At 40.3% G+C, this 23,993-nt stretch overlaps 1 protein-coding gene across 1 annotated transcript in view; it reads left to right on the forward strand.

Annotated features, from left to right (window-relative positions):
* LOC308387181 (voltage-dependent calcium channel subunit alpha-2/delta-4-like) overlaps positions 1-23,993 on the forward strand; it is an 83,919-nt gene that overhangs the window by 54,078 nt on the left and 5,848 nt on the right. Inside the window, exons 28-31 of the mRNA XM_080867081.1 lie at positions 9,230-9,291; positions 13,040-13,054; positions 13,178-13,222; positions 13,329-13,391. Coding sequence (XP_080723207.1) covers positions 9,230-9,291; positions 13,040-13,054; positions 13,178-13,222; positions 13,329-13,391 — 185 coding nt within the window. The remainder of the gene's footprint in view (positions 1-9,229; positions 9,292-13,039; positions 13,055-13,177; positions 13,223-13,328; positions 13,392-23,993) is intronic.

A 23,993-nucleotide genomic window follows, 5' to 3' on the forward strand; every position in this document is an offset into this window, starting at 1 on the left:
AGTCATTATACAGACTACAATCAACCACGGCAACCTGTTAGCAATAAAAGCAATCACAAGGAGCAGCACCATATACCTCTTTTCCACCAATTTCACCCCACAAGCAACCTTCTGGAACCACCTGTCAGGCACTCGGGTCTCACCTCTGATTGGTTGTCTCTGTTTGTCTCGGGCCATAGCCTGACTGTTACTGGGGCTCTGCAGCCTGCTTTGCAACCCCGCTCCCCCCTTTCAAGCTGTGTGACTTCATCAGTGTTATATCTGCTGCTGCTATCAGTGCCTGCTGTGGTCTGTGTTGGGGGGGTTTGCCTCTCTGCTCGTGTATGTGTGTGGAAGAGCAGGGAGGTCTCGGAACAGACACATGCTGACAAGTATAAATTAGTGAAATGGAAAGAGAAGGAAATAACCACCCTCTTTGTACTAACGTGGTCCTGACTGAACTAAAAATAATGAGTCTTACTGAAGCACAGTGAAAGATGAAATAGCAGATGTAAGTAAAGATAAAGAAAGAAAACAGAGCAGGCCACTCGGGGCTCTTACTGCATCGTCAGATTTGCATTTCACATTCATAAAAATGGGTTAGATAAACTATATTGATCACTGTGGTGAAATCATCTTACCTCAGCAACACTGTAGCACGATCCAGAAACTACAAATGCAGTTATCAAAAACAATAAGAGAAATTTTCAAAGATTGCTACTGTAGGTAGAAATTCATATGTACAGGCCAGTAAAGGTATGCATAAGTATATGGAATATTAAAGAATAAGATTAACACTATAAACAGAGCTGACAATAAATTGGATCATAAAATTTTTATGTTCTGAGTGGTGCTCTCAGTTTTTCAGCACACTCAACACAAATGAGAAGTTGGTGGTCTATTAAAATAAAACGCAGGCTTCAGCTACAGATTAAAATACTCAGAGACAAAGGGAGAATAACTGTTACATGAATCCCTCAGTATTTGTGTGTATTTTTACTTTATGTCAAGAAGCATGAATAAATGTGGTGCTTGTTTTGTCCCGTCCTTGCAGACTGCAGCAGAAACAGTTCAGCTGCAGCTCTGAAGGGCGGCGATAAGGACGCTGCTGACAGGAAAGGAGAAAAAAACTGAGAAATGAAATCAAACGGCTGAGCAAAGCCGCAGACCACTGAGTCTGCAGAGAGGCTATTTTAGAGGAATGACTGAGAGTGATGCCTTAAGAGGTTTAAAAGACCCAAAGGTCAGGACACTCCCCAAACACAAATGCAGTGTCACATTTCCCCCTTCTGCTACGAGCCTGCTATTACACACTGATCTCGGGGGGTGTCCCAGTACTGTACTCTCTTAAAGTACAGACAGAATTTCCTTGCTGTCCAAAGGCTGCATCATCAACCTGCAGCCAGCAACCTTTGAACTGGCAGAAGCTGATTGTTTTTTGGGACTAGCAGAAACAAATTTTAGGCACAATATTGATGTGACATCATCCTTTAATCCCTTAAGATTACAGTTATGTTCACATCTGTGCCTTTATATGGATACTTTCACATATTTGTCTACCCAAATGTGACATTTTAGTGTAAAATGCATGTAAGAAATATGATCTTGTTCCTATTAGGAGCTGTTGTTGTTTAGCCTGTGGCTAAATGAAGTCTAACATTACGCCTATCTGCAATTTTCTCTTTATCAGCAGGGCTCTGTTCATTATTAGCTTGCTAGTGCCTGTTTCCCCATCCAACAGTGACAGATCAACTTCATCCGTCCAATAATTCTAATCTTTTGCCACTGTTTTTGGACGGATGTTCACATTTAGGACAGAGAAGACAGATGGTTTGAAAGAGGAGTGAAAGAAGCCATCTATGTCCACTGTGAGCGACCGTCTTTGAACAGAGGCGGTGGTTTACGACACCAACTGTCTGCCATCTATAATCCGCCCACTCAGATCCTGGGCTATCTGACCTCAGTAAGTCACATGATAGAGGGGGCTAGGTCTCACAATGGGTTCACCCGAAACCTTGACTGATTGTGACCTACACCCGTTTTCACACCTTGGCTTGTTTGATTAGGCAGAGGATCAATAGGGGGTCCGTGACCCTCTTGGGGACCAGTGTTGGTCAAGTTACTTGAAAAAAGTAATCAGTAACTAATTACTGATTACTTCCCCAAAAAAGTAATCCCGTTACTTTACTGATTACTTATTTTCAAAGGTAATTAATTACTTAGTTACTTTTTAAAAACACGATTTACAACCTGAATAGGTGATAAAGCGATAGATCTTTCAGCCCAATTCTACTTTTTCTACATAATCCATCATACAAAATGTAATCAAATGGAAAAGTCTCTTTTTAAAACTTGTTTTATTAGTTTTAATCTTTTAACTTTATGCATCAAGCAAAAATTTAATTATATGCAACATTCTCTGACTGGAAGAAATTAGTTTAACATTTAAACCTATTTTCTGCACATTCCAGCACATAAAATAAAATATTTTGTGTGTTTACACTCAGTCTTTCAAATAGATGCAAGTAAAACACAGCAGAAAATAAATAAAATCAAAGTCTCAGCGGTCCTGTTGCTCTATTTTCACCTGTAAAGCAGGAGTGCGGTAGGCGGAGGTTTACCCTGGTGCAGGTGTGCCGCGGTCAGTGGAAGAATCCAGTTTCTCTGTGAGTTTCCCATTACGTCGTAGCTACTCGGTGCTTGCTTGGAAGTTTAGGGGTTTTTTTCGCTGTAAAAAGAAGTTTTCTTCCCACGCACAACAGACACTAATGTTTTTGTCACTTTTTATGGAATCAAACTCAAAGTAAGGTCAGTACTTCCATGCTTTAAACGCTGCACGCTCATACTCTCTCTGCACTCGATATGTGATCCATTGTTGATCTGCACACAGCTGTTGTCACTAACGGCGCACTCGCTTACGTCACTATCATGAGACATTCTGGCAAAAAATCAAGGTTTTAGTAACGCAGTAACGCAGCGTTCCTACGGGAAAGTAACGGTAATCTAATTACCGTTTTTGCAATAGTAATCCCTTACTTTACTCGTTACTTGAAAAAAGTATAAACAGAGATGGGCAGACTGCCCATCTCTGTTGGGGACACTCCCATAGGGCTTAAAATCTAGGACTCTCCACCATTTGACCCTAGAATTGAAGAAGCTTCTCGGATGAGAGGTGAAACGTCTTCAAGCAACTTAAAGAAGTCCAGACGCTTTTTTCCCCAAGCTCTTTAGCAGTGTTGGGACTAAGGCGTTATTAAGTAACGCGTTACAGTAACTACGTTATTATTGTGGTAACGAGCACGGTAACTAGTTATTATGCCAAAACCGGGAACGCGTTAGTCGTTACTGGGATTTAGATAGGCTCATTATTCGTTACTTCGTGTGGTGGCTATCACGGAGCTTCCACAGATTCAGTAACATTAGCAAGTGGTGGAGGCCAGCAGGTGGATGAGGGAAAGGGGAGGCAGGAGGAGGAGAGACCCGAGGCGGCTGCCGGTCCGAGTGTGAACTGAACTTCAGGTAAGAAGTTATGACCTGCAGTCTATCTTGGTCAGATATAAACCAAATTTAGGTGGAGTTTATTTTCGTTACGCTGACTTTTTACAGTCAGTTACAATAACTCTTACTGCCTACTAGCTAGCATGACGGAGTTTCTACAGCTGGGTGGGTGCTATGATGTTATTGATGTTGAACTTTATTTTGTTCATAAGGTTAATTATTATGATGCCAACCATCCCGTAAAAAACAGAATCGTCTCGTACTCAGAGAAAATATTAGCGTTTCTTATTGAGCTCCTCCTCAACACTTCAAAAACCAAAGAACTCATAATAGACTTCAGAAGGAAAAAGGCAGAGATCCAACCACTATTCATAAATGGGGACTGTGTAGAAAGGGTGGCAAGCTTCCGCTTCCTGGGAGTCAATATAGAGGAGAACCTTTCCTGGAGTGTGAACACCTCCGAGCTGCTGAAAAAGGCCCAACAGAGACTGTACTTCCTGAGAATTCTCAGGAGGAATAACATCACACAGAGACTGCTGGTGTCCTTCTACAGAGCCACCATTGAGAGTGTTCTAACTTACTGCATATGCATCTGGTACACTAGCTGCACAGGGGCTCAGAGGAAAGCACTCCAAGGGATCATTAACACCGCCCAAAAGATCACTGGCTGCCCTCTCCCCACACTGGAAGTTCTACACAACGCCCACTGTTTTAAAAAGGCCCAAAACATCATAAAAGACACCTCACATCCTGGCCACTCCCTGTTCGAACTGTTGCCCTCAGGCAGACGGTACAGGGCAATCAGAGCAAGGACTAATAGACTCAAACACAGCTGTTATCCAACTGCAATAACACATCTGAATACTACAAAAAAATGTCCATCACGCCACTCTTGTGTTAATCTATGCACGGTCTGAAGCATGTGTGTGGGAATGTATGTGAATGTTTTACTGTTATATCTTATTAGTATTTTAAGTATTCTATCTATTTTATTTATTGAATTTTATTGTTTTATTTATATTTTGATATTGCTAGGGATGATGCAATGATCGGGGACCATTCTTAATTTCGTTGTTCTCATGACAATGACAATAAAGTTTCTGATTCTGATTCTGAAAAGGAACACAGTTTGTCTCGTAATTCAGCTACAATGAAAAAGACACAAAGGTGGAGTTATTCTGTGTGGGGGGCACAAAGAAATACTTTTCTTTCTTATTCTCATTTAAAATGTCTAGCTTTTAAAAAATAATTATCTGAGTCTTGCAACAAACAATTGATAGATTGATGCATATATACCATCAGAACAGTGAACATCACTGTCACAACAGTGTTTGTTTTCATTCAAAGGCTTTATGATTTTTACTATAATGGTGGGCCGGTCTCTAGTCAAAATGCCCGGGCCGATTTTCTGTCCCAGTCCAGCCCTGTATGCAGCTCATCTGCAGTCTGGTGTTACCTACATCTTCCTATTCAGAAGGCAGAATTTCAGAGTTCTGAGTACAATCGAAAGCACCACGACTGCAGTTTTTGTGTTGGATGTAAAAGGCGCACATGACGCTGTGACGTAGGCTAGAATCATGGCAGTCAGGCGTGGGATTTCTCTCGTGGAAATGTGCACATTATTTTTTCCTTTCTATTGGTAGGTGGCACAGTGCACTTGTGGCAAGTAAGCAAGCTAGAAGACTGGCAAAGTTATGGAAGCAACACATTAACAAGAGAATTCTGAGTAAAACCAAACTTACTTTTCCTAGTAACTAGTTACTTTGAAAGTAACAAGTAACTTGAAGTAACTGAGTTACTTTTGATAGAAGTAACTAGTAATGTAACTAAGTTACTAATTTAAAGTAACTTACCCAACACTGCTCTTTAGACTACGATGACCTGGATGACTGAGAATCTTCACAGACATACTACCAAAGATACTTCTGTCAGTCAGATTATTCTGAAGAGGTCAATGATTCATTTGCCAGCAGCTGCAGAGTCTGGAGTTAAGATACTTTGCAAGTCCACTGGCAACGTTACCTGTAACATGAAAAACCAAACAGCCTTCCTGCACATGACTTCTTTGAGCTCTGTTTTCAGTCTCCACCACTCTCTGTGGGGAATATCTAAATGAGCTTTTTATCTGCAAAATACTCGTTTCATTCTAGTCTTTCCATTTCTGGCTGCCAAGAGAGTGTAAAGGGGCTTTTTATGCCTCTTACTCTGGAAACTAATAAGAGCAAAAATGAGGGTAAAATGGTGTCCAGACAGCTAATCAATGTGCTCACTATAGCACGCCTAAAAACTGAGCAGAACCACCAAATGAGCTGAAAACACTTTGTCAGGTCCAATGCTGCCAGAGACCGTTTCCACTTAGGTTTATACAGATATTTCTTGAATTGTTAGGAAGCTCTTAGAGTACTTTATGCTGGGTATTTGTATTGAACGAGGTGAGAATGAATGAACAAACAATCTGTTCCTGTGAGGGAGGCAAATGCATCTCTTCCCACTTGATGGACTAGCATCTTTCAGCTTGAAGACATCAAAAGCTCAAAGTTGAAAGATCTTTAATCAACCCGAACAAAACTGAGAGAGTCTCTGGATCACAAACTGCACAGTTCTCAGCAGCACAGCAGAACCAGGAGCAAAAATGTGGCTCAAAGTCAAAGGTTGGAGGTCAGTGTGTCAGAGATCGTTAATGATGAGTTGCGGTTCTGTATTAAAAGCGCGGCGAGGTGCCTCATTGCCTCTGCACAGCCAATTAGTACTGAGTATTCTCTGTTCTTCAGAAACTAGACTAAAATTTAGTCTAAAGTGCAGGAATGGAGATGAAACTCTCTGCAGCAACCAAACGGACAAAAGTGTATTATTTTTTCTTCATACTGCAGCATCAGAGCAGAGTCTGCAGTCGGTGGAAGGCTCAATAACTAGCAGCTCGATAACAAGCAATGACCACAAATAAAAGCTTTTACGGCTGCTCGGCTTTTCCAATAATACCAGAACACAAGAGGCTTGACGTGCCGCCTCGTATCTCTCATCTGTAGGCTGCAGACCAGCTGCCTGCGTGAAGAAGAGTTTTCATTATGAAAGTGACAAAAACAGTTTCAGATATTAAGTTGCTGTGAGGTGAAACGACTCCCACAGGTCCTGTAACGGGGAGGTTACCAAGTAATATACGGAGGGCGGAGGTGCCAGGTCTGACTGGATGTTGGAGTCTTGCTTCAATTTTTGTCAAAATCCAGTATTGACTGGGCTCATTTATCCAGAATAAATAAGGGAGGGTTCAGGACCACCTATCCAGCCCTAAATGTATCAAAAAGGAAAACTTTGATCTTATGAGTAGAGAGGGTGTGTGTCTCCTGAAAGCAAGCTGGGAGCTGGCCCCACAGGAGAGGTGTCTGCCTCCCATTCTACTTTGAAATGCCCCGTGCTGGCACGAATGGTAACGAGATCATTCACTCTGACAACAAAGCAGAAGTTGATCCAGTTTTCTTTTCCTCATTTTCGATGTTGTTGTTTCGATTGATTTCCTTTGTTTCTCGTGTCCATCTGTTCCCGTCAACTATAACGTGTTCCTCCTGTCCACCTTGTAGACACTCATTCATTACTGCTCATTAAAGGCCTTCAGCAGTGCCTCTCTCGGCGCCTTAGACTTTGTTTGAAATATCTTCACAATAACCCAGCATGTGAGCTTAAATCCATTCAGATCTGTGCACACTTACTGACTCTCATTTATGGTGACGGTAACATCTTCGAGTGTCCTTGTTGTTAGTTATAGAGCACTAAGAAGAATATTTTGCAGGTTGATAGTGTTTTTGTTCAAGTCTTATTCTCACTTTCCTTGTCCATTAGCTGTGTAATTGTTCTCATCCATCAAGCTTTTTCTTCTCTCACAGCACTTTTACCTTTGAAATGGATGGTGGTAATTAAAACACAGACCAAGAGTTTAAGACAGATGAAAGCAGCTTTTTAATTTTAGTTATCAGCTTTTACTTTCACTATAAAAATGACGACTCCTGGAAAAGTATTTTTAAAAAAAACCCCTATAGTTAAAGCACTGAAAGAATGAAGGGTAAAGCAATATGAAATGTCATGACTCACAAAACGTAATTTTTCAAAAGAAGAGTTTAAAAGTGTTTTCAGTGATGGCAGGGTTTGAAACTTTCATCTCTTCAGTCATGACAAAGGAATCCTTTCAGATCAGTTTGTACCAGTTTTAACCTCAAAGCAAAAAGGAACGAGTCATCCTGGAGACTCGTGCTGAGAGAGGAGGCAGATCTGATTAATAACTTTGGGTTAGAAATCTCTGGGCTTAATTAATAATATTTGAAATCAATTCTGCAGGGAACAAACAATCAGAGCAGTGTCGTCCAAAATGCGTTCATTGCCTCATGCTTTTAGATTAGCCGAAGGCCTTAGAGGGATGTTTTACTGATGCCAAAGAACAAGAAATTACCACAGACTACCTACAATTTAGCATGTGACATACACCATCTAAGGCTTTACCTGCTTTAGATGCTTTGGTTTGGTTCTACTGCGTGACAGAAATGAAAAAACATCAGCTTAAACCAGCTCAAAAGCAAACAAACACAAACTAAATTACAGTGCATTATATGACTACTGTACTTATATGTACTTACAGGGATGGCTACAGTGTCCAAGATCAGTGATTGGCTGTCAGGTTGGCACATTTTTAACTCACTCACACTTCTGTAGGCTTCATTCACTGAACACAGCCAATCCAGTGTGAGCATGATCATCTTGAATGTTATATTATATCCACCGAAGAGGGGCCTGAAAACTGAAGGCTCTGCCTCCCATTCTACTTTTAAATACTCTAGGAACAACAAGTAGGCCTGCAGAGCGAGAGCGAAGTGCTCTAATAGGGTGATCTGGTACTACAAGGTCATTAAGATAAGATGGGGCCTGATTATTTAAGACCTTGTATGTGAGGCGCAGGATTTTAAATTCTGGATTTAACAGGAAGCCAAAACAGGAGAAATCTGCTCTCTCTTTCCTGTCAGGACTCTTGCTGCAGCATTTTGGATTAACTGAAGACTTTTCAGGGAGTTTTTAGGACTTCCTGATAATAATGAATTACAGTCGTCCAGTGTAGAAGTAATAAATAAATGAAATAATTTTTCAGCATCACTCTGAGACAGGATGCTTCTAATTTTAGCAATACTGCAAAAATTAAAGAAAGCAGTCTTACATATTTGTTTAATATACATGTTGAAAGATAAAGGATTCATCTAAACTATGAATCATGTAGAGCTACTCTAGAAAAGCACTAGATGAATCTGCTTTGAGTTACAGTTTGTACACACTAATTGAACCAATGTTATTCAGGCGAAGGTTTCAGCAAGTGGTCAACTGGGTTTTAGTGAAGTCTTTAGACACATCAGCCCAGATTTAACTTGACACGGATTCTCAACAGAATATAAACTGTTCCCCGTTCAACATGCTCCTAAATGCTTGCTGTGTACTACAGTCTGATGCTCACAGTAATGAAGCTGCTACAGAGCATTACCCAGAGATGTGTCATTACCCAGCCTGCAGGGAGCACACACACCATCAGGCTCATCAGTGTTTACATCCCTTCATTGGCGTCAGGACACGACAGAGGTGAACCGAGGGTTGAATTGATTTCCTGTCCACCTCCCTTTCCTCCACAAACACAGCAAAATGTTCAGCGCCGCCTCTGCAGAGTCCATCTTACCCTGCGTCTGTCTTAATGCTGCGCGTGTCTCTGTGTGTTTTCTATTTTTAGCTGTCGGGCTGCAGATGTCCTTGGATTGGCTGGAAAAGCGGTTCTGGGCCATCGCCAAGCAGGTGACCGCAGGACTCACTTTCACACAAACACACATTGTCTGATTTCTTTCATTTTTGAGGTCATTTCATTGACCTGTGTTTATTGTCTAGAGGTTGACAGGAAGTTTAAGTGACTTTTCCCTTAAAAAGCGGGCTGAAGCTGACTACAGAAACACAAACCAGTTAAAGGTGTTGGTGGAGATTGTGTTTTAAGTGTACCTTAGAACATCACAGCCAGGCATTTGCTTCCTACCAAAACCTTTGAAATGTTTCTAATTCCTTATTTTGTAACCTTTGCTGTTTACATGTAGAGATTTTCTCTCATAATCTCTCAGTTAGGGGTCACCATATGAATTTGTCAGAATAATGTGACAGGCAGCAGCATCTGTTCAAATCAAGCACTTTAAGTTACGAGTTAATGTCAAACCAAATGCAGGGTCCGCTTAGAGAGACCATCCACCTTGCAGTGGTTCTTCCGAGCAGAAATAGAAACTGCAACAGTTCAAGATAGTGGATTTGATGTCTGTCAGACTGCAGGATGACAAATGCCACACCGGGGCTGAGGATTTCTTAATATCAGAGATGGAACTTTCAAAATAAGAGCATGGAGGACAGCAGAGCATATTGGAGGAGTGAAAAAGACAAAGAAAAAAGACACTAAAATCAGTTGCTAAATATATTTGAGTCTCATGCCAGCCCACATCCTACCACACATTTAACTGGTATATCTGATATACTGTAGTTGGTATAGTTAGCTGCTTTATTTGTTGCACATGTACAACCGTCTTTGCAACCCACTTTTTCCTTTTGTGCAGTTTCTAAATAAAGGGTTAAGTGCTCTTTATATTTAACATAGCATTCTGACTTCGAATGGGCTTTGTATTTGACTTTTTATTAATTAATTAAATATCTCTAAAAAAAAAAACCAGTTGGCTTATGAAACTGGTATTTGTAAATGTGTGTATATGAGAACGATGAACTGGAGCAACAAACTGCAAAGACAAACACCTGCCAGTCAAGACTAAGGGCCCAGCAGCTCAACTCAAGCTGACATTAACATTAGCTCAAAGGCTTTAATTGCCTTTTTTCTAAAGTGGATAAAACATGCGGATGTATTTTAATTTCTTTGTTTCTTTCTTATTTCCTGCCCTGATTTGGTGAAATGAAACATGCACTTCCTGTTACAGAACTCTTATTCACACCATCATTTTCAATGGATGGAGCAGCTGGGATTTCAAAGACCACGGCACTAGTTTTCTGTCAAATTATGCTAAATTGACCCTGAACACAGAGACTTCCTCAACATGCACCTGGTGGGAGTCTGGCATTGATCGGATATTGATGTTACAGCACTGATAACTTCATTGCAGAATAGAATTGAAGACTAACCGATTCACAGTTGTGTTACTTTTCTATGTCCTCTGATATAAAAACTAAGATCTGACTGAATATACAGTATCAGAGGACAAACAGAGGCTTGTTTTTAGCATCCTAATTCCCTGCTGAACTGTATTCTGGCTGTGACCTTGTACAAACTGTCTGCTGTTGCAGGTTTGATCTGAAACAGTGCAGACTTTTGAGAATATTTAAAGCCAGAGGTGCTAAAATGTAAATAAGCTATCAAGCCATCCAAGTTTTATATCTCCGCCCCCCTGTGGGATCATAAACATCTTCGTGGTGGAGATGCAGCTTCGTCTGCAGTTGGGCCAGAGTCTTCCAGGTAGTTAACAAGCAGCACCAAATGTCACCAAGTTTCCAAGGACACAGAAGAGAGTCTTGCTTGTGACTGTTCAGTTATAATCCTCCAGATTCAGAGGTCATTTTTTCAATTTTCTTTTTTGTTCATTAGAGAGCAAAAATCCTTAAGTGTAGGCGATAATTCTCTCCGACCTTTCATTAGGATTAAACCAAAATGTGCATATAGAATAAAGTCAATAAGATCAGAAGCTAGTGGATTTCATTCTTAATAATACATCAGAAATGGATTGTGCTCTTTAGTTAGTCCTGTTGGGTCATTTAGTCTAAAGAGGTCCCATTTTTGCTCATTTCCTTCTCCATGTGTCTCTTCTTGGACTTATTAAGCTTTTGCACAGAAATATCAGAAAGTGGGTGATGTTGGTACTACAGCAGACCACCATCGTAAATGACGTCTGTTTATCCCAACACAAAACAGAGTGTTGATTTCTTTTCAAGAAAGACCCTTAAGTAAATTATAACAATGAGCTTTGGTTGTAATGAACTGTGGTGCAGATAATCCCTCAGATGGTTGAACCAAACAAGAGATGTAGGCCCAACTCCAGTCTGGCCCTCCAACCTCTCCCTGAGCTGTGAAAAGGACTGAACATTAAATGTTTCAAAGCAACCAGCATTGTGGAAATGGGCTGTAAAGCGCTTGCTCCAACACCAAGTCTGCTTCTTGCCAACCGCACTCTGAAGGTGCTGCAGCCTTTTCATGTAAAATATCGAGGTGTGATTAGTTCAGGATTGTGACCGAAGTAAATAAAAGTGGCTTTCTCTTCAACTTGATTATTCATCTGGTTTCTGACTGTATTTATCCTGCAGCTTTGAGAAAATCCCCACAAAAAATTGACCTGTCAGCACCTGGCATGGTGAGGAATAGTGTCTCCAATCAGAGGAACAGGAGCTACAGGAGATAACAGGACCAAATCCCAGCCACACATTATCTAATAGTTAATGGTTTTGATCTTGATCGTCTCTGTAATAGATGTAAGAAGGTGCTAATTACAAAACCTTTTTCCCATCTGATAAAGAGAAGGAAAGATTGCTGCTGTATTTCTACCTAGTGACTCCAAGCAGAGGTATTTTTGTCATGGACTGGAACAGAGCACAAGAAGAGCCCCTTATAATTTAGGAAACAGACTTTATTTTTTTCCCCCTGATGGTGAAGATCTAATAGAAGCAAACTGAGCTCTGCAGGTTTCCTTCCTGCTGTGTAATAAGCTGAAAATTGGCTACAAACTTTTGATCCTGTTGAAAAAGTTGTCCCCAGAAGGCCGGCTAGTATTACACTCTCTCCGCAGGTCTTTGACCTTGCAAACGTCCCCCCCTGCAGTTAAGTGAAGCAGAAGCAGAGCTGCAGATGTCCCGTGGAGGTTGATGGTGTAGATAATGTTATTAATAGGAGCTGACAGCTGTGACGGGCTGGATTAATGTATTTACAGGATAGCTTCAGTGCCGACACTAACTCATCCGACCGACTCAACACATTTACATTCTCTTGCAGCTGATTTACAGTTTCTGAGCTTCGTAACGTGTCATTCCCTTTCAGTAAAAACCTCTCAGCCTCGGTGGAGTTTAAAGTTTGGGGATTAGAGGTTCTCGTCTTCAAAACAGGATGTAAAAGTATGCCTTCTTGCATTTTTATAGCAGAAAACTGATCCTGGCGAGTGGAAACTGAAGCTGTTGGTGCTCTTAAACCAAATGATGGTGTGTGACCCAAAATAAAACCACATCTTATGCAAGTAGATGCTCTTTGTGACAGTTTAAGCAGATTAAAGGGATCATTTAAGGAAGCTCGATTCAAAAATCTGAATTTAAAAACTGCAGCAGCGTGAGGGTGAAAGCTGCTGTCATCCGTCCTCACCTGCGTCGTATAAATTTTCTGTGTTTATCACAGAAACGGATTCACAGCCGAGCTTTAGTTTTCTGCAGGATGCCAACATAAATGTTTCTCATTATCTCTAATTTCTTATAATAATTACATTTTAATTTATGCATCACTCTTTTCACTGTCTGTTTCATCTTGCAGCCCAACGACACAGATGTAAGTAAACATTAATTATATTAATTATGTTGTTTTTACTGGTTTATTACTTTCCATAAAAAGAAGCATTCAGACTAAATTCTCTAAAATCTCCACACTTTCCTTTTCCTTCCCTTCCTCCAGTGTTCAGACATTGAAGGTGTGTGTCCTCTCAGCTGTGACAGTGCTGTAAGTGCACAGCAGTTGTTTCTTGTTTGTTGCTCATCACTAAAAATCATCCTCTGTGTTAGAAGATCCTAAAGAGACCCGTTTCTTTCTGCTTCTTCCTGTTCAGGATCTGAGCTGTTACCTGGTCGACAACAACGGCTTTGTCATGCTGTCCAAAGAGAGGAGAGAGGTAAGATCCACCACTCTTTACCACTATGCTTGTGGGGCAGTTCGTTTTAAAGGGACACTTCACCTCTGAATCAAATCTCTGTATTCTTCCTCTGGCCCTTTGGACTATTTATCCATCTGGATCATTTTGTTCAGGAGCCATCAGTCTGCTTTGTGATGCTCAAAGTCCACCAAAGAAATACACAGACTAAAACGTCAGCAGCAGAAACTATGATCCAAATAAAATAAACCTTCTTGTGAGGAATTTCATGGCGCGAACTTTTCTCTGATTGCTCTGTCAACCAAACTTTACGTCCTTTCACAAAGTCACATCCACACTTCAGTTTACTTCAGCAGAAAAAGATGGAAAATATCAAATGACCGCATCAGTTCCCTGTTTTCGAAATGACTGTTACACATTGTTTGGATATATAAAAATTGTTGGTGGGTATTTTGAAGTCAGAATTTTGTGTGCTTAAAATTTAAATATACCCAGCAACTGTATCTGTGCCCTTGCCTACAGTTTTAGATCTGCACTGCAGAGTCATTTTGGCCTGCGATGATTTCGAGCAGTGACTTTATAATAGCAGGGATGCGTTGACAAACATCTGAGGATGCACTGTCACTCTCTCCTATAGACTGTGTGCTTTCACAATGACGTTTGGAGCACGAGTACTCTCTCTCTCAGTAATAGTGCCTACCTGCTTCTCAACACGTAGCATTAGACAAATCATCCGGGTTAACAGACAGTTAAAGGGAGGGTGAAAGACAGGACGCTGGGGACAGCTAAATGCTGCATTGCCCGAGAAGCTTGAGTTGTGTACGATATTCAGTACAGTATAGTGTTGGTTTGTTTGTTTTTTAACCTCCTAAGACCCAAGCTCTCTCATGGCATGCATTTTTAATTTTTCTTTGCTATTTGGGCTGATTGGGACCTAAAAAATGTAAAAACAAAGAATTACAAGATTTGTTTTTTGTCTTTGAGAAAAATGTGATGTCCACATATGTGGACACAAGGTCCTAGGAGGTAAAATACCACCAAATCACAACATTTGCTCCAAGGCACTTTATACTTTTAGGTAAAGACCCTACAGTAATACAGAGAAAACCCCAATAATGCCCCCCCTGTGAGCAAGTGCTTGGCAATAGTGGGAAGGAAAAACTCCTTTTTAACAGGAAGGAAACTCCAGCAGACAGCTTGGAGGTTTGGGGAGGAAGATGAGTATGTGAAAAAAGTCAAAAAGTATCTTTACACCGAATTTATAGAGGCTGTAAATATGTAGTGTGTTTGGTATAAGAGTATTTGAAATAATCCCCAAGGACATTTTTTGAAACAGATTTTTGTTTGTTTGTTTGTTTGTTTGTTCTAAACCTTGTTTCCTATCTTGTTTTTCTAATGTTGACTTTAAATCCTGATGTTGTGTATGAAGGGAAAATGTGAAAAAAAAACAAGGCTCTGGCTCTTCAAGGGGTTTCTTGCTGTTAAATGGGAGTTTTTCCTTCCCACTGTCACCAAGTGCTTGCTAATATTGAGTCGTTTGATTGTTGAAGTTTCTCTCTATTTTTGTAGTGTCTTTATTTTACATTACAAAGCACCTTGAGGTGACCATTATTATAGATTTGGAGTTATATAAATAAAATTGAATTGAACTGACCAAGAAAAACTGGGTTTTGAATCCTCTGTTTAACCTGCTTGGAGTCAAGAAGTTGTGTTTATTTTTGATTTTTAAATTTTTAAAATGCGATCATTGTCGTGGATGTGTTGTCCGTCTGTCAGACCTGCAGTCAGAGTCAGGAGGTGATTTCTCAGCCTGACGCAGCTCTCTGGACCATTTAATGTGCTCATAATCAACATCTGGATGCCTCACAGGATTTGAGGACAGTTTGGGTCTTAATCTGTGTGCGTGTGTGATGCATTAACAGTAAACATCACAGCTGCTGCGCCTGCCTCCTTCGTCTGACCTGTGAAGCAGGATAGATCTGACTTCGCCAGGCTGAGATCACACTTGTGTTTACGTGTGGGTTTAAGTCCATCTCATCTCTTCTCAGAGAAAAGCCCTGCAAGTAGAATTTTCTTGCAAACAAGGAAAACTTACTTACTTCCCTGAAGCATGCTCACTGTGTTTTCTGTCCTACGTCATTAAAACTCAAACCTCCACTTCCATCAAGGCCAGTGTTAAAGTAAGTGGGAAAAACTCTTGGATCAGCCCTTTATGGTTGCACCATGAGTGCGCACTTGCATCATCACAAACTTTCAGAAGAGGAACAGTAAGACAATCACACATATTTACAGTACTGATGAAAAACATCAGAGGAAAAGGGAGGGTTGGAAATTGTACTTCATGTTTCTCAAATGAGAATGACTGCAATCTTTGCCTTGAGTGATTGTGCTGCAGATATTTCAGCTCCAGTTGTGTTTTAAGGACAACACTGTAATTAAACACAAAGGATTTATTTTTTAATGTTGACAGTTTAGTTTTAAAAGGAAGTTTTGCCACTCGACAGGCCTATGGGCAGTCATTTTAATATCTCTGTCTAAATCAGTGGGGATTCTTAACTTATGTATGGAATTGCTTTTCAAATCTGATATTTTTTAAACTGCATCAAGACTTCTGAGTTAGTCCTAAAATACGTTTTAAAAGTTGTTTGTTGTTTTTCCACAAGCCACACGACTTGGCGGCATCATGGCGTCATTAATGGTACAACCCAGAGTGCTAATGCAATCAGCATCTCTACTAATCCCACAAGAAAACATAACTGTCGCTCTGCTAATTCACACAAAGAATGCAGCAAATTAAGAAATGCAAAAAGAGTAGATTAGTCTGCAACCACACAGCTGAAAGTCTCATGAACCTCTGCAGTGTTACTGCATCAGCACAGCTGCCTTTTTTAGCTTTTTCAAAATTACTCCACAGATTGATGGCAGAGCCAGACAGCAGACATTTATTATATTTTTTATATAGTTTTTTGTTGTGTTTCAGTTTTAAAATCTGTAGCAGTATTTTTTCCATTAATATTTATTTATATAACAGAACCAAAACATTAGAACTGTTACATAATGATGTGATGTGGTAATTTGCAGAACTCATGTTGGTGCAACTTCATTACAGCTTGGAAGATCAGGTGGTTGCTCGTTGATTGCAATGAATTTTTGTTGTTGTTATAAACTGATTGCAAGTAGTTGCAATGCCCAGAAGTTGAATGTGCAGCAGCCTCAACCTCTGGGTGATCACTTTTAATCAATCAGCAATTTCACAGGTTGAGGGCAATAACCTTTGTTCAGACAATCACAGTCCAGCTCGAACTGACTGCAATCAGTCTCAGATAGATTGGCAACAAATAATTGCTGTCTTAATTATAAATGCAATCATATTGACATGACTTGTTTGTGTTGTGTCTCTTTGCAACTGGGGATTTCACTCTGGTTGTATTTTGGTTATACAGTATTGTGTGAAACATACTGTATGTCTGCGAAGGTTCTCAGTCATCCAGGTCATCGTAGTCTAAGGAGCTTGGAAAGAAAAGCGTCTGGACTCTTTTAATTTTCTTGAAGACGTTTCATCCGAGAAGCTTCAGGTCTAAGAGTAAATGGTGGCAAGTCTCAGATTTTAAGCCCCATAGGATTGTCCTCCAAGGGGGTCATGTACCCCCTATTGATCCTCTACCTAATCACACGAGCCAAGGTGTGAAAACGGGTGTGGGTCACAATCAGCCAAGGTTTCAGGTGAGCCCACTGGGCCATTTCCTGAGGTCAAATGACCCAAGATGTGAGTGGGCGTTACTGTTAAGCCACTCCTCATTTCTTTATATTTTGCTGGGAAAATGGGAACTAGGAATTAGGTTTATTGCTCCCTGAAATGGTGACCAGTTTGGGCAGCATGGTTGGTAGCCCTGTTACCTCACAGAAGGTCCTGGGTGCAAATCCATCACCTGGCTGAAGCCTTTCTGTTTGGAGTTTGCATGTTCTCCACATGTCTGTGTTGGTTCTCTCTAGGTACTCCTGCTTCCTCCTCGCAGAATTATTGCTTAAGACCGTTTCAAAAATGTACCAAGAAGTCTGGCTCCTTGGAAGCAAAATATAAAGAAATGAGGGGCAAGACTTTTGCACAGTACTTTATTGCTATGTGAAAGTGAAGTTTTAAAACTTGTTTAGAAAGAACAAGGAGCTGAGCCTCACTCCTGAAAAACAACCCCACATCATAATCTCCTCTCCATGAAAATGTACACTTGGCACAGTGCAGTCAGATGAGTTTCGTTCTCCTAGCAACCACCAAACCCAGACTAGTCCATCGGATTGCCAAATGGAGAAGCATGACTCTTCACTCCAGAGAACACTGTTTTACATCACTGCATCCAACACTTTGCATTGCACTTGGTGGTGTATGGCTTGGATGCAGCTGCTCAGCCATGGAAAGGTATTCCATAAAGCTCTATTCTTAAACTAATCTCATGAAGTTTGGAGGGTTGTAGTGACTGGCTCTGCAGAAAGTTGGCGACCGCTGAGCACTATACACTTCAGCACCACTTTGTTATAATACCACTAGAAGTTGACTGTGAAATATTTAGCATCAAGGAAATTTCCCAGCTGAACTCCATCTTATCACGGTACCACCCTGGAATTCAATGACAGCAACCAGTTCTTTCATGAATGTTTGTAAAAGAAGTCTGCCTAGGTACTTGATTTTAAAAACCTGTGGCCATGGAAGATATTGGAACACCTGAATTTAATTATTTGGAGTGAGTCAATACTTTTGGCAATATAGTGCGTGTTACCATAAGGTGATGTCATCCAGTAAAGAAATGTGAGGACTGCGAGTTTGCTGTCCATCTGACAGCTGCTCGTTAACTCTGGATTAACCCAGCCTGTTAAGAGCCACATTACTGAGGATTAATCCTGAACCTACCAAACTTCCATACATGCACAAACTCAACATATACACACTCTGGTACAGAGCGGCCATGTTCCAATCCCACATCTGCTGCTTCGCTTAAAGTATTTCAGCTTTTTAATTTGCCTCCAGTACAGCTGTACATGGGCACGCCTGATGTTTGTGTTACATGACAGTCTTAGTGATCTTAAGGCCAGATGATCCGTACTTAATGTATGCTGACCTTCTGGCTGCCAGAAGCACTTTGAGTTTGAGGTTACAGGGGACAAAATTTTCTATGTGTGCTGCAATAAGAGAAATAATTTAAGGTTACCTTTAGCGCCTTGACTTAAATGAGATCAGTCAGCTTGCAGTGTCTTTGGATCACTTCAGTAACTTAGTCAGCAGTCCAACTGATGTTAAAAGGATTTCATAACCTATGTTTATTTAGTCTCTACTCCAAACAAGCTTCACCCTAGCTCCCTCTTTAGAAACACCAGTTCTCAGATCAGTCTTATTAAGTTTAAGAAATTTAAACTCATTTTCATAAATTCAAATCATAAAATTGATTTTTATTATTTTTTTCATTAAATATTTCTATTTTAAAAATTACATTAATCAATGTATAAACTGAAAGGTGACACTTTAAGTAATCACCAGACCCTGTGAGTCCCTGCTGCAAGACATTCCTTACTGATACATTCAAACGAACCATATTTCAATAATAAAAACCCAATCCAGCCTTCAGCTTTTCCCCTAATTTCTCAATATTCACTCAAAATACCCAAATATTTGTAAGATTATACTCTTGAACATAACATCTATTTTAAGGGTATGAAAACCTGAGATCTAAGATCTGGGAGTGATTTGTGGAAAACAACATAAATTTGGTTTAGTCAGCATTGCGTAGATATGTCTGTGTAGGTCAGGGGTGGGCAACTCCAGGCCTCGAGGGCCGGTGTCCTGCAGGTTTTAGATGTGTCCTTGAGCCAACACAGCTGATTTAAATGGCTCAACATGTCTTGAAGTTCTCCAGAGGCCTGGTAATGAACCAATCATTTCATTCAGGTGTGTTGACCCAGGGTGACATCTAAAACCTGCAGGACACCGGCCCTCGAGGCCTGGACTTCGACACCCCTGGAAAGGCTTGAAAAAAGAAGGCGACTGGATGTCTTTAGGTTTGGAAAGATGTTACATTTCTCATTTAAAAGGCTTCAGAAGTCCAGACACCTACTTTTTTCAAGCTCTTAAGATTACCATTAAGAACCCATTTTAAATTTCAAAATAATACCCTCAGCTGCTGAAAGGCAACTTGTAGCTCCTCAGCATTTCATTCAGAGAAGAGCCAACTAAGCAGCGTATGGTGTCATCAGCATAAAGGTGCTCTTTTTATCTGTAGGCATATTATTTCCTATTTCCTATTTTATTAATGAAAAAAAATTAAATGGGGCCTAAAATTAAGCCTTGGGTCACTCTATTTAAAATCTTCAGGAAACTTGATTTAAACACATCTGTACAAAAGCCAAAGTGAGTTACTTTATCTTAAATTATCAAAATTAATTTCTTCAAACTGGCCATGAACAATCTGTAGGCAAGGGATGAGAGTTTTAGGGCTGCTTCTAATGTTTCATGTTTCAGCAGTCTGTAGTTGTGTAGCAGTTGCATTGCATTTCTATTCACCATGTATGAACACATATCTGATTTCATAAATGGTGTCCGGGGGACAGGAAATGGGAAGTCTTGACCCAGATATCTGTGACTGACGTAGCCACCGTGAGATCACGATTGGTCAGTGAAGTCTCTTAATGAAGCAAGATGTCTACAAATAGAGCCTGTAATCTCACAGACGTAAGTCTTCTTGCAGCCAGAGTAGTCGGCCACTGCTGGTCATTAGAAAGAATGCAGATTTAATGCCTTTTCCACCTTGGCTGCACTTTTCAGACCTGAAAGGTGTGTCACTCCCTTATAATGTCTTTATAAAGCCTGTACAAAGAATAAAGGTGGTATCTCGGTCATGCTGCAGGAGATCTTTGAAAGCAAAATGGAGATGCAGAGCGAGTGTGAGGGTGGAAGCATGTGCCTTGTTGTTTAATTCTAAACCTCTAAAAATGGTTATATCACACAGCCTGTGATGTTTGGATTCAGATAGGACAGTGATGGAGAAATTGTCTTGTTATGTTTATTAAAGTGTGCTGTTAGGCTAATTATTACATCATTCTATTTGTGTTTAATGCCCTCTGTATATGTATATGTGTGTATTTGTATTATACTGTTCTACATTCCTGTCCAGGAAGTGCAGATGGAAGCTGACTACAAGCTAAACATGAGGTTAATGTTTTTGTGGATTGTCCCTCACAAAAAGAACGGAACTAAAACACATAGTGAACAAGTGCCCATGGAGGTGAGAAGCTTTTAGGTTGAGCTGTTGCAAATGCAATGCCACTGGATGTTTTTGTTCAACTGGTGCAATATCTGATGAGTAGCAGTGAGATATTTGCTGTTAAATGAAAACTAGACGTTCTAGTAGAGCTGTGTTCAAGTATGATTAAAAGGAGAAACATCAGCTACATGCAGCAGCAAAATATTCTGTAACCCTAAAGCCAGAATCAGCTCATTCTTCACTATTTGCATGCCTCCTGCATTCCCAGTGGTCTTACTAAGCAGATATTATGATGAAGCACTTCCTCGATGTTTTGCTGAGCTCTGGGATTTGCAGGAAGTTTGCGGAAACGCCCCGAATCCACCCCGATGCCGAAGCCGCTGTGCAGGGCATGGTAAATATTTAATCAGCAGAGAAATTAAGTCAGTGCTGACTATAAGAAATGGGTCAGCAAGAGAAGGTGTAGTGAGCAGGGTGACAAAGCAAAACAGAAGGCTTGTTTTGGGTGGTGCTGGCCATGTGTGGAGGAAATGTCCGAGTGATGATCAATGATCCTGTCTGAGAACCTGCTGTGAGAGTACAGTGTTCAACCTTGGGGCTGAAAGCAGGTTAGACTGAAAAGTACAACTATAAGGTGTGATAATGTGATGAAATGAACACGTCTTGGAGTCTGTAGCCTGCTAGCGACCCTGTAAGGGGAAACATAATTACTGGAAACTACTTACAACTAAAAAAGTAGAAACTGACTGAATGAAACTGTTGGACTGTACATACTTTGGACATTTTAGAACATTAGTCTCTCAGAATTAAACTTTATGACACCAAAACAGCCCAAATACCTCAGAAGACCTCAAAGGTCCTGGGATATTAGTCACGCACGATCTGATATCCTCGTGTCGGTGTTGTACCCACATCATCATAATAAATGTTCCAGGTTCAACATTGCAAGTGACCAATCACATTGTTGTGATGTCACACTTTTGCGACCGGAAAAAAACGCCTTAAAAAATCTACATAAATTGCGAGAAACCGCCTCTGTCCACCGATCCAGCAATTTGAATTCTTTGCATTTCAGGATACTGTACTTTAATAAACGTTAAGCATTATACATATTGTCCTTACAACATTGGAATTTCATAAATGAATGAATCGCTTGGCTTGCAAAAGTATGACGTCACAACAATGTGATTGGTCACTTGCAATGTTGAACCTGGAACAACATTTATTATGATGATGTGGGAACAACACCAACACAAGGATATCAGATCATCCTATTAGGTCACCAAGACATGACATATGAGATATTGGATACTAGGCTTGTTTTTACAGCCCATCTCAAGCTGGATTGCATTGAATAACGAATTAGGTTAAGGAATTTGGAGGCCAAGTCATACACCTGTTGTTACATTTCGGCAGGTTTCCTAACTGCTTCCTGTGTTTTCCTCTCTTGGACCATGTTTGGAAGCTTCGCATATATCCGTACATTTTCTTCCAAATATCTGAGGCTAAGCATACATTTGAGATTATACTGTGATTATACTGTAACTATGAACTAAACTGTTTTTATGTGTTGATTTTTAATGCCACAGAGTTGGACAGTCTAACATGGGAGTCTGTGGGGACTGACTCAGTTTATGTTCCAGCCTCTAGTGGACATTAGAGGAACTGCAATTTTGACACTTTTCACAGTGGGTTCATTTTTTCGTCATGTAGGTTGTTCCTTAGTTTTCACACACACACACACACACACACACACACACACACACATATATATATATATATATATATATATATATATATATATATATATATATATATATATATATATATATATATATATATATTTGAAAGCATTCAGGGTTCACACTTAGGATCCAAGCATGCTGTTGTTCTTCTAATAAACCTTACACCATGCCGGCTTTTAACTTATTGTGAACGCCTTACTTGTAACTCACAGATTTGCAGGTTCTCCAGAAAAATTTTGTCTGAAAAACATTTAATTTTTCTTTAAATCAAAGTTTCTGCTTTTTTGTTTAGACAATGATTTCATGAATCCTGATCTTTACTGGTGGATATTTTCTCAGCCTGTTAAATATAATGAGCCAGTTTTGGTTGAAGCCCTTCAGAGGCAGCATGGAAACCTGAACCTGCCTGGTTGCCTTTGCTGCTGCGCGCCCGCCGAGCTCCTGGCACTCGTTGTGCTTTTGTTTAGTTCAGTGTGTTTACACTCTGCTGCAACTGCTGCTGCCAGGAAAACAGAGGGTCAACTTTGGTGTGTAAGCAGCATCCAACTGCCAACACTCAGCAACCTGTGAATCCTCCGAGGCTGCTGGGAGAATCCGTCCAGACAGAGATGAAGTGTGGGCAGAGAGCAGCTTGTAAACGTGAACAGAGCTGCTGAGACAAAATGCTCTGAATAATTCAGAGACTCTGGTCCTGCTGCTGCTGCTGAGCGCCGGAAAGAGCCGACACACTGCAGACTCTCAGGCTGAACGCAGCAGTGACTTTAAATGTGTCTGAAACATTCCTTATCTTCATGTAAACCTGCTGACTGATCATGTTCTATTTACATGCTATCTTAGAATAGATGAGACTGCCAAGAGAGTAATGTTTTCCACAAACTCAGGAAAGTTGAGTGTAGGAAATTTAATTTGAGGCTACTTTTTAAGGATGTGCATGCACTTAGATTACCAGCTAAATGGCTACTGGTTGACATTTATGTAGAGTCATTTGGCCTGAGCACATGACCAAGAATTTCATTTTATGGCAACAGCGCCCTCTGGTGACTATAGTAATAATAACAGGAGTAACAGAGGAGGGAAGGGTGGATGGATGGGTCAGCATGATAACTTTACCGTTTAACACCCAAGTAAGTTATTGTGTAATTTTGGCTGCAAGATTACAAAATAATTCTCATTTTTAGGAACCATTTTTATTTTCTCTCCAGCCCACAGTGGTCTGGGAGTTATGGTACTATGAACTGGGCATGGCAAAATCTAAGAGGAGCTGATTTTTCTACCTGTGTTCAAACAGCAGTACCCAGTGAATGTTTTGTGCTACTGGGATACAAAAAAGATAAAAAATAAACATAACGTTTCATTTCTATTCTTACCAGAATAGTTAGAATTTTGTCTCCAGCAAAAACTGTCATGGAGTTAAAGTCATTTAAAAGGTGCTTGTCAAGAGACTGTTGTTCCCTCATTTCTTCTTTCAAACCAATGTAGCTGTTTGAGATTCACGATCACTTATTATTATGAAACAGCAGCTTGCACATAGACATGGTAGTGTTGTTTCACCAAATGAAACTAACACAAAAAATCCAAAATAAAATAATCAAAACTGAATCTCAACATTAAAACAAAGTGTGAAAGATGAT

The sequence above is a fragment of the Rhamphochromis sp. 'chilingali' genome (assembly GCF_963969265.1).
Source record: "Rhamphochromis sp. 'chilingali' genome assembly, chromosome: 2".
NCBI classification, from domain to species: domain Eukaryota; kingdom Metazoa; phylum Chordata; class Actinopteri; order Cichliformes; family Cichlidae; genus Rhamphochromis; species Rhamphochromis sp. 'chilingali'.